The sequence below is a fragment of the Bombus terrestris genome, chromosome 1 (genome assembly GCF_910591885.1).
Source record: "Bombus terrestris chromosome 1, iyBomTerr1.2, whole genome shotgun sequence".
NCBI lineage: Eukaryota > Metazoa > Arthropoda > Insecta > Hymenoptera > Apidae > Bombus > Bombus terrestris.
This window is the reverse complement of record NC_063269.1, coordinates 2,773,734-2,788,041: the sequence shown is the minus strand read 5'-3', so window position 1 is coordinate 2,788,041 and position 14,308 is coordinate 2,773,734. Positions and strand designations below refer to the sequence as shown.

Sequence of the window (14,308 nt, the reverse complement as noted above, 5' to 3'; positions counted from 1 at the left end):
GGAGTTGTTGAAAGGAACATGGTAACGAATACTCGGTTACCTACATTAGAGCCAAGTATTTTGTATTTTCGAGCTATCGCGGGGAGACGCGGTCGCGAGAATACGCGTCAACGGGAGTCGTAAATTCCCGTTACGATTATAATAATCGACACCACGAATAGTTCGATCCCCTGATTTCGGTTAGGATAATAGGGGTGATTCAGTTAGTATAACACTGTGATTCACAGAATTATAAATTATGTATTTCCAGCACTTTATACAATCACACAAAGTAGTAACGCCGTTGATTAAGATACAGGTAACGAAGAGAAGGATTATTCTTAGATGAGAGAATCCGTATATATGTTGACCTTGGCTGTTCGTTGGTTATGAGAACCAATATAATGACTCTCCTGATGGCATAGAAGCAGTAGAAGTAGGAGCAGTCGGAGCAGTAGGAACAGTCTGAGAGATGAAGGAACTGTGGGAACTCTAGGCACCGTGAGAGCCGAAGAAACTCTGAAGTTCGTTCTGATGTGATTACGGAGGAAAGCTCGGTATGGATGTGCCATTTGAACCAAGAACGCGGATTCGTTGCTCACATTTTTAGTCAGGCAATGATCCGCGATGCCGATTGTTTATGACTACAGTTGGGAATGAGGATGGGAGGAAGAAGCCTCCTACCAACGTGGTTCATGGGCGACATTATTTATGGGAAAAAACAGCTTTTTCGTTAGGCAACTATTTCGTTTTTCCCATTAGGTAACTACTTGCTTTCTCCGTAATTTGGAACATTCTTTTGCCCAATGAAACTATCTTCGCGATGTTATGAAAATGTCAGAGAATTATTTTTAGATGTTTGTGTTTCCTTCTAATAGTCGTCGTGTAGCGAACATGTCGCACAGAAAAGCGGCCCGACGTCTTGGGATAATTTGTCACCGATATTTATATCGAGGCGAGAAAGAAACTGAAGAAAAATACGAGAGAGAAGCTAGCTATCGCGAGGGTAGGTCAGTCACGGAGAATTCAACGGAAAAGAAGAAGGAAGAAAAGGAATACTTCGAAGGGGACGTCGTTACTCCATCCGCCTTCGTTGCTTCGTTTCTTTTTCATCGGTACGCGCAAGGCTTTTCTTTCTTTTTCCGTTGTACGCATCTGTCCTCACCCTGTAATCGACGCTCGACCATAAGCGACGCCACGATTCTCCCAAGACACAGATGCGTGCAAACGTTTCTCGCCAATTATGAAAATTTCAAGGATCTAACTGGCGCGATGCTCGTCGATTTTTCGTTCGATGTGCTGAAACAGCTGTGGCTACCTCTTCTCTCTTCGCCGTGTTCTCGTCGATTGGCAAATTTCTACATTTTCCACCGTTGAAATTTCCCTCGAGAAATAAAAAGAGAATATCGAGATCCGTCTTGAAAGGCTCGCCGTCCTCTCGTGCCAATCCAAACAGCCTTCGTTCTTCTATCCTCCACACAAGCACATAGATGTGTGCATAATAGTCAGAACGAAGAAAGAAGAAAGTATATGATTACAGTGATTGTCACAGGGATTCGAAAGTTAAGCGAATGAACGAAACGCGAAGCTATCGCGTTTATAAACATTTCTGTTCACGAGTTTTAATTAAGACACTTATGAAAAGCGTGGCTAGTATCTGGAAATGATTAGGCACTTACGAAAGCCTTTAACGATTGTTATCTAGTTCGAAACCGATGTAAAGACAGATAAGACCCATGGAATCTAACGATAAATAGAGAATATATACGATATATTGAAACAGTCGGAACAGGAAATCGTTTGTGTATAATAACTTTAAATCCCTTCTTGTTTACGACTACTGTGTTTTATCGTTGCTTTAACCAATCCCAGCTACACTTGTTATTCAATGTCCCACTCTAACTACAAACTTCGACTGAGATTTTAAGCACATGTTTCCACTTAATTCGTGCAAAATTTTTGCAACCAGGAAAAGAGATTCGCGTGTTTAACACATACAATTGTTCATTCATACCGATCACGTTCCTCTTGCGAGTCTTAAAAGTAGTTTCTAGAAATTGTTACGTTGCATCGTTACCTCGCACGAATGCTAACAATTTGCTTCGTTTAAACGAATTGTTACATTTGTCATATGGAATGAAAACGACGTGCTAATGCGTACCGATGAATTGCGACACGGCGAAGTAGAAACGGGCCGTGTCTGGTCGGGCATTCAATTTGGCCTTTCAATCCGACGCCTCGCAGTCGCGAGCGTGTCACGCTTATTAGATCGCTTCTAACCTGGTTCTAGGGTTCTTCTTCCGGCGTGTATCAGCCGAATGAATAGTCGGACGAAGATCCCAGCGAATCGACTCGGTTGCATACACGCTGAGAATATGGCAGGACCGTACTCGAGGGAAATACGTAGGTTTCCAGGTATTCCAGACACACAGTCTCTTCGTAGTCGAGTGAAACGTTTCTTGGACCGTGTCGGGGTAAATTGACGTCGTAATTGTGACGCTTCATCACTTTTTCACACGCTCGTAGCTGGCTGAATGGGATTGGGATGAGATTCCCAGCCGGAATCAAGGAGCGTGGCTTCCTAATAATAGAAAAGGCTTGCCAGGGGGCATCAATCGACGGAAGACTCCGCCACGAAAAGCCCCGGGACCTTATTTAATTCATCAGCCGTGTTCTCGACGGCTTAACACGATTAATCCTGAGTCGTTTATAAAACTCGATGAATACCGGGCAGAATACGCCACGATATAAATCAGAATAAACAAGAGCTCTTCCTACAGACGTATCACGTTCACCGTATGTTTTCCTTCGCACATTTTTCCCCAATAAATCTTGAGAGAACGTTATATCATTTTACAGCGTGCGAGCTGGCTACGCGTTCGTAAATTCTTCATCGAATATTTGAGAGACGTATCACGAGCCTCGTTTTATGGATTAGCTCATTTTTCGAAGCTTTAAGTAATATTTCATTCGATTTCAACCATATCTTCGTTGCATCGTAAGCCTCGCGTATCGATGCTTTTCGAGTCGTATAGATTGGTTTTAACGGTCTTCGAACGAGATTCAATTTAGTCGGTTCACGATTCGTGGCCGCCGATTTCAGCCACATTCGAATCGTAGGGCCGGCTGTTACCGTTCCCGAATCCTGCAACCTAATCCCAACAATCCTAAATGGTGCGATCTAATCCTGAAGATCCCGAGTCGTAGAGGGCCGAGACGGTGCAACTTCTGAAATTGGCTTCGTTCTCGTACACTCGGGTACGCGACGAAACGCTTCAACAGTTTCTGTCCCTACCGTAACAATAGCGTAAACTTTATAAGCTTCTATCTCGTATGTACCTTTTCGTATCTACTTCGCTTCTAGAGTAAGTTTTTACGGTATATATCTTTCCTGGAAAATAAATTCAGGCCTAGCTGGGTACTAATAAAGAAGTACACTAATCCTACCGACTATTCAAACAAGCACGAGGTTTCATTAAAGCGTCTTCTTGGCCGGCATGTTCTCTTTCACGTCTGTTTCGTTCGGTGTCTTTGACTACTCTAATCGTCCATCTTTCTGATTAGACCATTCGGAGCACGGCTCTAAGCCAGAAATCGAACTTTTTCCCTTCCCTTTTTCCCACTATCGATCATTCGTTTCGCTCTTGGCCCGACAATTTTATTAAACGATTCAACGACATAGATTCCATTAGCATATCTGTCCGCTGGATACTTTTCTTTCTTTCTTCCGGCTACGAAATACCGTTTTAAACGGAACAAAAGAAGCAGTCGATGGGATTACCTATATTCTTATCGCGATCCCTGACCGTTTCTTCTTTGGTCGTATCGTTTAAGACGAGAGAAAAGTTGGGAGACGCCTTTGTTAAAGATGGACGGTATGAGGCGAGAAATAGGGAGGCAAGAACGCCGTCGTATTGAATTTACACGGCGCTACACACGCAGAAATGCAACAAAAGGTCTCGTATTCGAGTTTCGGACCGTACAAAGGAGCTTTACTTTCTTCGCTCCAGATGGAAACGCCGGATAATTAAGTCCGAGGTGGGTACGTGCATTTCGTAGAAGCAAACACCGTATACCCTCAATCTGGCGTGTTCGCGATCCATCCCACGATTCTAATGAATCGTCCATTACGTACTCGCGTTACATACCGTTTGTTTGCCGAGCTACGTCTCCGCAAATACTCGATATATTCCGGACAGATTCTCGCACACGATTAACTCGTTCTTGCGGTGAACATTCTACTTTTGGATCGAGACCGGAGTTATCTTTGGAGATTCGGGTCTTGAGGAATTTCGTCTTTTTATAAGGATGGAACGATAATTTGAGTCACCAACGATGGCGCAAAAATAAACCTACCTTGTGTTTAATTGAAATACTCGGTTTTTTAATTAGGTTGAAGCTTGCGTTGATTACAGAAGGTATTTGCACGCACGATCCTATTTTTTACAGCATGTACGTACTAATTAATCGCTTCCAAGTAACATTAAGATTTGTACCATTTAGTGCTTTCGTATGACTACAAAGATTTGAATGCGGAATCTTACGCTTCGTTGGATAAATACGCGCAAATATTGTTTCTAGGTACCGAGTAATCGTAATTCATAAATTCAGATTGAAATATCTTAAATGAAACGCTCCAGAACTCTCCTAAAGAGTAGTTAAGAATTAAACAGATGTTAATCTCGCTTAGTTACTCCAAAAACATCACCGATGTTACAGTCTCTTTTGCCACAATTCTGCTACGATTCTCGATATTTTTATCCAGACACGATATAACTCTGGGTAATATTGATGACGACCATTTAAGAACTCTTTCGATTGAATCAGATACTTTCCCATTTTCCTTTCGCTGACGATCTCAGTTACCATCGAGACGCAGCGATTCAGCGAGAAAACGAATAATAAATGCGCGTTATTTTCCTCTAGCTTTGGGATTCTGTAAAACGTAGAGGAAAATAGACCGTAGCTGATTGTGAGCTATCCTTCTCGCCCGTGAAATTGATGACTCCACGATTTCAAGTTCGCGACGGGATCTGGATGCCGACTAACTTTTCCGAAAAAGCTCTTAAAGGAAGCTCTTTCTTAAAAGGTCACCCCTTGTTCCTGCGTCGGTGAATAGACCGTGAACCGTGTTCACCGACGATGTGGACATTTTTGCAAGCAACGTGCATCCGATAAAAATTGTTTGTTCAGGGTTTGTTAATCTCGACGAAAAAATATAGTGGGATCATAAATTAAGGCGTTAAGTGGACACACTAGTTTCGTCCTTTTTCATTAAAACGTATTATCAAGTGCTTTTTTATTTTTAATTTTTACACGTTGAAATGTTAGAAGTTTTCTGTGACTTTTTGCTTTTTAAGCAAAGTAACGTTATATATACTTGTTACGAAATAATGACAAATATCTTAAATCGAAAGAAGAAAGACGATATATCGTTGCTCCATAGTGATCGTTACCCAGGTAACGATATAGCGAGATCATAAGTTATCGTATCGAAATGAACGATACCGTTGACGCCGATCGATAACGCCATTGTCATGCGATCCTTCGAAACATTTGTAGTTTTCCGTTCGACTAGCTTCGCAATCTCGTAAATCGTAGCCCGGGCTATAATTACCGTACCGATACAAACTGACCTGCAGCTGCAAAAGAACTACTTCTCAGTTGACACCTTACACTTCCTGCGAGGCTCGAACACGCTATCTCTTCTCGGATCTTCCGAAACCCATGTACTTTTCAAGCCTGATTAACTTCGTGACTTCGCTATATCTCTTTCACACAAAAGTACATCAAAGAACCCTGTTCACCGTAGATCTGCTCGTGTTCTGCGTGCGACACACCCGTTAACTTCCTGTTCACGAATTACCGGCGAATTGTTCGCGAATTGTTCGCGAGCTTCAACGCTCGAACGCTAAACGTCCGAAACTTCAACACGCTGCTACTTTCGTTTTATTATATCTTCGCCTTGTCAGGTCAAAAGTAGACAAATTTTTAGCCATTTTTGAAATACCTCAATCTGCATTTAAAACGAGCGATTTTTATTTTTAATTACATCTTATAAAAATCCTCCTGTTCAATCATAAAGTGTCATAAATTCGAGAAACCAATAGAAATGTACTTGTCGCGTTATTCTACTGTAACCTTCAATTTTGATCAGCGTGGACGTAGCTCAGGATTCGTGAGTCGACTGTTTCGACTTGTCTGAGCACGAGACTATCCTCGCGGAAGAAATTGCAGCTTAAAAGTGTGCCTGGCAAAGCGCCACGCTGCGTCATCACTCGTATCGTTGGGACTCGAGTTTACTGGCGAGCTGCTACAGGTAAACATCTACCTGATCCTCAAACGTTTTCAATTATCGGTTTGGTTTCGATAGCAGACAGTCAACGTTTCATTCGGTACTATGGATTTCGCACCCGTATGGCTGCAGCGTCTTTGGATGACTTCATCCATAATTCTTTCTCCGTTTTATTCTTCGCTCTATTAAACTTTAACCCTGGAACGTCGCACTGGGATCTTTCGCGTCTGACGATGCGATCTTCATACATTTTGAATATATAAAGAATTTTGTAAAATTGATGCTAAGATACTTTGAAACGTTTTATCGTTGGCGAGTTCGATATTATGAAAGCCAAAACTGCTCGGAAGAGATTAAAGAATTAAAGAATCCTTTTATTTACAATTACTTTGTATTGCTGCAACTAAAATTAATATCCTACGTTTCTATCGTGTACGATTGTTATTTAGAACGAAATTCTGTTTCTAAACGTTGTTAGCGTTTCTACAAATTTTATCTCCGAAACTACTTTCATCGGATAACAATGTAGAGCCCAACGACGGCTCGTAACGTAAGACCCCGGCTGCTAGTTCATCGTAAATATAAAAAGTTGATGAAGTAGCCAGGGATAAAAAATGACCCGGTTTCTTCCGTATGAAAGAAATAAGTTCTTAAGTTTTTCAACGAGTGTTGCATTATTTTCAACAGCCCCGTGATGTTTATAACGGAGGCGGAAAATTGAGAAACGAATTGCTCGACGTTTAGTCCATTCTTCAAGTGGTAGGATGCTGTATCTCTTTTCGACGCGTGGCGTAACACGTGCAAACATAATTTTCTCACTCTCGCCGAGTATTCTGTCCGATGTTCTGTACCGTTAAACGCGAGATTGCTCGATACTCAGTTTCCAGCGTGAAATAAACCGTAACACGCTAAGAAATCGACGAGGTATTCGAAATTTCAATGGGAAACGAGATCCATGTATTTTCATTGAACTTATATAGCAGCTTTTAACTGGTTTCGATGTTTGTTGCTCTTCTGATCGACGAAGAGTTATAGGTATTCAGGTTCGCAAATATTTAGATAATCGAACGTATGCACAATTATGACGCAACTTTAGAATGCCGCTCGATTTTCTCCCACTTTTATACTCGTGTGGAAATCCGACCTTTCGCAATTGTGATGCGATCACTCGTAAACATCTAGGCGAAGTGCTGAACATATCTATACGTTTTTCGTGATTGATTTTATTGGCACTTCCATCTTTACGTTTCTAAATACAGTGGTGGCGCAAACTTTCAGCATTTTCAAGTATTCGACGCTCCAAAGATCTCGAGGTTCGAACGTAGGAATATTTACGAATATTTAGGAATATCGTACGCGTCCGGATATTTACATCGAGTATTTCCCAAATGTGCGAAACGAAAAATTTGGACCTATCGATTTTCTTCATTTTCGCAATTTCGACCCTTTAACGTCAAACATCTCGAGTTTTGACCGTACGTCCGCTGAAATATTTGCATCTCCTTGAATCGTAATGCTTTTTCAACCCTCTCAATAATTTATTAAACGACAAATGTACTGACCGCTTTATGACGCTGCAGCTGGATGGCGAGGACTTTTACATCCTTATTCCGGATGCGTATAGAGTAAGAGCTGCAGGAAAATTGTCGGATTTGAATTTGCGATATAGCGAGAGAAATATTTCACGTGCAACCTCGGTCGCTTTTACGTGACGCGTATGCCGGAACATTCTACCCTTTATTATTTTGCACGATGGAATTTATTCTGTATATATAAAATGCGATTTTTCTCGATGTCAAGCTCTTACGAAACGATGAAACGCGCTGGGTGTAGGAAAATGCAGTTAAACTCTATTTAATTCTGCACAGCTTGGGCCTGGTATTTGACAGATACACGCGACATCTTTTTATAAATATTTTTAAGTAGAAAGCTTGTCAACGAAGAGTAGCTGTCATATGATACATCGAATTTGTACACGTTCACTGTATGGATATAAATGTGTATCGCGTTACATTTTCGGTATAATTGGCCGAATGTGAAAAATTTCTATACCTCGAACATACTATTATCATTTGCGACGGATGTCATAGCTACTTTATACATCTATCAACAGAGAATTTCCATTAATTTATTTAACTGTTCATCCATCATACTTTTTTCACAGTGGGTATACATGTATACGTAAAATATCTGAATCTGTCACGTTTATATTTCGTTTACGAATAATAAACCTTGTTCAATAATAACAGTAAGTAAATCGTATTGATTTTGATAAACATAAACGATTTTTTTAAATACCTCGTGACCAAATAAATATTTTCTAGCTTCTATTATTACGTTTTATTATTCTAGCTTCTATTATTACGTACGTTTTCAGATTGCTTTGAAAAATCAATCTAGACGTGAAAATCTGACACGTTAGAGAACAAACGATGCTTCAAGATATTTCATATAACGTACGCGATACATACACAAAAGATTTGCGTAGTTTCATTTCCATAGAATTTTTATCACAGCCATCTCCATAAACATAAGAAGAAATTCATGAAATTTTTCTAAAACATGTCTCGTATGTTCTGTTACAGGAAGTATTGCACGCGATCAGCGCACCCAGCGGGCAAGTTCAACGCATCGTTATTTTCAAGAAGAACGGCGTTCAAGCAATGGTGGAATATCCTTTGCAATACACGTTGGTCCACTCGATGGATCTCGTTTCACGTGTGAAGCACGAGTTTCACGAAGCGTGATAAACGGTCTTAAAGCTCGAGAGGATCTCTCTGACATGGCACACTTTCTTTTTCCTTTTTGCTCTGTGTCTTTGTTTTTCTTCTCTTTTATTTTCTTTTCTTTTCTTTTTTTTTTTCTCTCAACAAAACGGCTATCCGTTGGTGAAGTTTGTCAGTCACGTGCCACCGTTCCAATGCGATCAAGATTTATAAGCGGAACTAGCGAGTGACACGGTTACAGGATCTTCCGACTGCCGCGTCACTCACTGTAAGCCTCTGATACCTTGGCCCGAATATCGACGAGTTACTTGTGGCATAGTGGATGAGCGTTGTACCCAGATAAAGATGGCTCTTGTCTATTTGGAAATTACCGAGGGTTCGAGGACGTTCGAAAGATGCTTTTTGATACTTCGAAATTATTCGGATAAATATATTATTTTCTATAATCTTTGATCATCGAACTGGGGCCATATATAATTTTCGACATTTTTTAATCTTTTTTTTCTTCTTTTTTTTTTTTTTTTTTTTGTAAGCGGAATCGAGATATTCGTCGTTTAGATATTAGGTTGTCCGAAAAGTGTCTTTCTCTTCCAGACACGTCTTTTACAACGACGCATCTTTATACAAACATAAAAGCCAATCTGTCAAACGTTGTAATCTTTATCCTGATAGAACAAAATGGATCATACGTAATTCGATGTAATAATATAAAAAACGAAAGAAACTTTTCGGACGACCTAATATTTACGTCGAACAGGTAGTTACGATTATTATCTTTGGAATCAGTCAGTCGTAATTTTCCACGTTTTTATTTTATTTATTTATTTATTTATCTAGTAATACTGCGAGCCTCTAACACGCTTTATTTCCACGTAATAGCAAAGTTTACTATGGAATTGTTCAGATGTTATACACGCATGTGTTGATAATTTATGCTTATCTTCCTTGTTCCGATACGATTCATATAGAATTTTCAAACACGTAGTTTACACACAAGAAGAGAATAATTTGGCAAGTGCAAACGATGCAGCCCTCGTACGCGATTATTCCTAAGTTTCCAAAATTTCAAGGAGGCACGTAGCGTCGAGTAACTCATAAAGTCGAGAGGCGTAGCAGCAGCTCGTTATTAAAACTCAGCTGTAAAACGACGTATGAGATATTTGATTTTTTCTTGGAGATGTACATTCGTCGACTATTCTCGATGCTTTGAATTTTTTTTTACTTCGAATCCATAGCACTCAGACTGTCTTTTATTCATTATCTGTTGTTTCTTCCAAGTCCTCTGGCAGTTTTTATATTAACCGATAGATTCCTAAAAAGTAGAGTATTTTCTCGTGAAAGACAAAATTAGACGAGCATCGATACATCAAGGTTCATCAATTCGTCAAATTTCCATCTTTTATTTCGTTATCATCGTCACATCATATTTTATATTTTTAACCGCGAATTAATCTTGTGTATTCGTATCGAGTTACCTAATTTTCATTTGTATTTTTTAAACACTACGAGCAAAGACCACGCGAATTAAGATCTAACTCGAATGTAATCGAAACTAATGCGATCACCCACGACCCATACTAGTTGAGAATTACGATAAATCGCAACCTGGGAATTTTCTCGATTTCGCTCAGCAATATTTCGCTTAGCCATAATTTTGATAGATTTCAAACGAATCGCGCCATGTCGAAACACGCGGGAGCCCTCTCGGAGTTACAAATAGAAACTGTTGATTAATTTTTACTATTACCCAGAGCTATCTATATTATTCTTAACCGAATCTTTCGATAATCACGTTCGACACGGTGGAATCGGCAACAAGAGCAAAGGAGACGCTTCACGGAGCAGACATATACTCCGGTTGCTGCACGCTGAAGATCGACTTCGCCAAGGTAAGTCCACGAAATCAATTGTACGCAAAGAAACAAATTAATTCTCCGTTCTGTTCTCTGTATATCGAAACCGCCTTCGAAAAGATTCCAAACAGTGGCTGCCGTGTGTAGTCGAAGGTCGGCCTTAGAGGCTGCGCGATTTCGTGGTAAAATGTATGAAAAAATAAAAGAAAATAAGCCACTTGAGAGCCTCGCTGTTAATATTCATGAGAGAGAATCCGACGGAGAAATGCCTGCGCAAATAATGGAAACGCTCTAGATTCACGGTTCCCTTACGTAACTGTGGAGAAAAGGAGTGGCGGTAGATGGGCCCCGGTGCACTTACCGTACCATAAAACTCGAGGAAATTTGTCGGTTTCATTCATTTTACGTGCTCGTTACATATTCCAATTACCCACGGTACAAGCTGCTCTGCCACGGTGACGACATTCTTTTCAATATTTCATTCGACGTCTAATTAGCAAATCCAACAAATAGAGCTCGAGAGCTTACTTACTATACGGGGATGAAACGCGTTTCTCGCTGCGTTTATTCCCGGAAAACTGTAGAAACGCGTGTACACCTTTCAGAAATCCTCTTTTCTACGATACATCTTTCGGGTGATATCTTTTGTCTCGTCTTTGATATTCAACTCGCGACGAGAAACGCTGTTCCCTGTTCGCTGAGCATTAGAATTCAGCTAAGTATATCAGAAAAATTATTAGGAAATTATGCGTACCTTTAAGAATGATTGTCTCGTTTGAAATAATAATATAATAATCCTATCAATTTGTTAGGATAAAGTAAATCTTCCGCTCGTTTATGTGCGTCGTGCCTTTACAAATGATTTTACAACACGAAGTTAGATTCTCACAGACTTTTCATAGTCTTCTATCCGACTCACCTCAAACTTTTTCAATACAAGTTAGAAAGCTGTTGGGGCTGATGCTTGATCATTATAATTTATCATGTCTGGAGCACTTCCAAATGAAAATTCTCACAGATCAAATTGTTTTTTTTTTTTTTTTTTTTACAATCTCGTTTGGAATTTGGATCGGATTAAGAATTTGGTCGTGGTTTTCGTACGAGCTTGCTTGGTGTCCTGATACTTGGGAACACGAGTTATTTACACGTAGATGGTGCCAAGTGTGGTTTATCGGAGCGAACCAGGAAACGTATTACGAGTCTCGCGACTACAGATGGTAAATTATATTTCAATTCACGACAGAGCAGAGGTTATTCTGTTCTTCTCTTTTATTGCCTTAATTACAAATATCCCATCGCCGATGAAACGATGTTATTTCGCGTTTGCCTCTGTCAGCTGTCTCTTCTATCGTGAAAAGGATCGCAGTGCAAACAGCAACTAGCACCGCTCCGGAGAGCAGTGAAAAGAAAATCACGCGCATTAACGTTAGGCCCGCGGCAATGAGGTCTTCCGTGCCGTTTGAAAGCAGGGAAAGAGAGTGGTTCGTATACCCGAGACGTGCGAGCACGAAAGCCGCTCGTTTCTCGCCTAACGAGTGAGATTTTGTTTCAGCTTTGTTCGAACCGTGAATCGATCGAACACCTTTTTCAATCGACGCTGACATCTTTCTATCTTCTATCGTACAAACGGATCTATTTTTCCTTTTCTAGTTAGGAAACCGATAGAAAATTGTTTCTCTTCTCATTCACCGATACGTGTACCTCAAAAATATATTGGTTTGTTGAGAGTTACGTGGATATTTCAACGTGCCAAGAAAGAGTTGATATTTTTCAATTATCATAAAACCAGTTTCCATGAAAATTCCACGGACAAGTTTCCACGATAATGGTTTTATAACGTAATTGTTTAGATAAAACAATAAGCTAATACGTTTTTATACGTGCAAGGCTCCCTCGTTGCTTCTTTGATCGGAGACTTAATCGAAAATAATCGTACCAATGCGTTTGTTTCTAAAACGTAATTAGCTCCGGTGTTAGCAAACAGTTTTTCCTTATTAGAATTTCCAACGAATATCGTTTCGTTTGCCCCGATAAACGTACGTTGTTAACGTGATTTAGCGTATCGCGTTCGCTCGACACCTAATTACCGATAATTGCTCACTTCGCGTATCGCCTCTAATAATTAAATAGTCGGTAATGTTCGTTCGCGGTTCATGCTTCAAGAATCGAAACCTAACCACTGCACGTGCGAACGAATTCGCTCGCGTTTATAGCGATTCGCGCTAATACGCGTAATAAATATAAAGTATTTGCAGATGCGAGTATTCTTTCGATGTACGTTCTCGAGGCTCATCGCAGTCGACGCACGATCTCCACGTTTCCTGGCATCAGACGTCTCTCGTCAAGATGCTGTCATATGATTCATACCTACATACTATGTTATACGCGTATTTCGCGCTTCTTGTTAACACACGCGAGAATCTGTTATTTGGCAGATCTTTCCATTGGCAATAGTTGCGTAAAGGGTGGGATCGCTCGGCCACGCAGGCTCCGCCTCGAAATCCAATTTTGAACTTTGGGTCGTGGCTTAAGCTCTATTTTCATTAGAGACGAACTGTCGTTTTGGCAAATACTTTGGCTCACCGTGGCCAGGAAGGAACACGTTTCACGCAAATCGTACGGGCTATCGATGTCGGCCCACGTTTCATCGATTCACGATAAATCTGTTTTTTTTTTTTCTTTCTAATTCTCAGCGTGGTTGAAAAGGTTTACGTAACAGGATGCAGGAATTTTCAGCGATGCATTTCTATAGCGGCTCACGAAGCTATTCGATCATCAAGTACCTTGTAACGTGTATATTTTCAAATTTCGAATTGCACCAATATAATCATGACAGACACGCCTTATTACGGTGCTGGTTAAATTTCAAAACGTATTTTACGTAACACGCGCGATGTACATGTAAAAGGTTTCTATGGTAAGCGTCGAAATAGGTCCATGAGCAACCGTATGCGAAACGAGATACGCGGCGTAATTAAAGGGAAATTTTCTTAGAATTAGAAGCGATCGATTCGATGCGACTGAACAGACAGATGGGATTATATTTAATTCTCGCCTGTGTATCGAGGCAGTTGAATGGAAACGCATGCACTGAATACAGTCGGAAAGCCATATCCGCTGCGGGCTTTAATCTGTTTCTCAATACCAATCACGCGCCGATAATCACGTATAGGCATGTAATATCTCAAATCGTGATTGACAACTTTTCAAGCACGTACCGTCTTCTCCAAGTTTATGCAATTCACTGTTTAACGGATGTTCGATAGATCGTTGTTCCTTTCGCAGTTCTCGAAATGTACGACGTTCGACGAAAAAGTAGCGCAATTGGGTTTTTGTCGAGAAAGAAATAAGTAGAATTTTCGTGGACGATCTCCATGTAAATTTTCCAGACTTTGCGAGTATATATAGTAACGCGTTTTAAAGTTTGCAAGTGTACAGATGTTGTTATCCAAGTT

General features: G+C 40.4%; 1 protein-coding gene across 2 annotated transcripts in view; it reads left to right on the top strand.

The window, feature by feature from the left end:
- Positions 1-14,308, top strand: part of LOC100647365 (heterogeneous nuclear ribonucleoprotein L) — a 165,328-nt gene that overhangs the window by 50,725 nt on the left and 100,295 nt on the right. For both annotated transcript variants that reach the window (XM_003392932.4, XM_012320619.3), the window contains exons 4-5: positions 8,860-8,945; positions 10,793-10,889. In XM_003392932.4, coding sequence (XP_003392980.1) covers positions 8,860-8,945; positions 10,793-10,889 — 183 coding nt within the window. The remainder of the gene's footprint in view (positions 1-8,859; positions 8,946-10,792; positions 10,890-14,308) is intronic.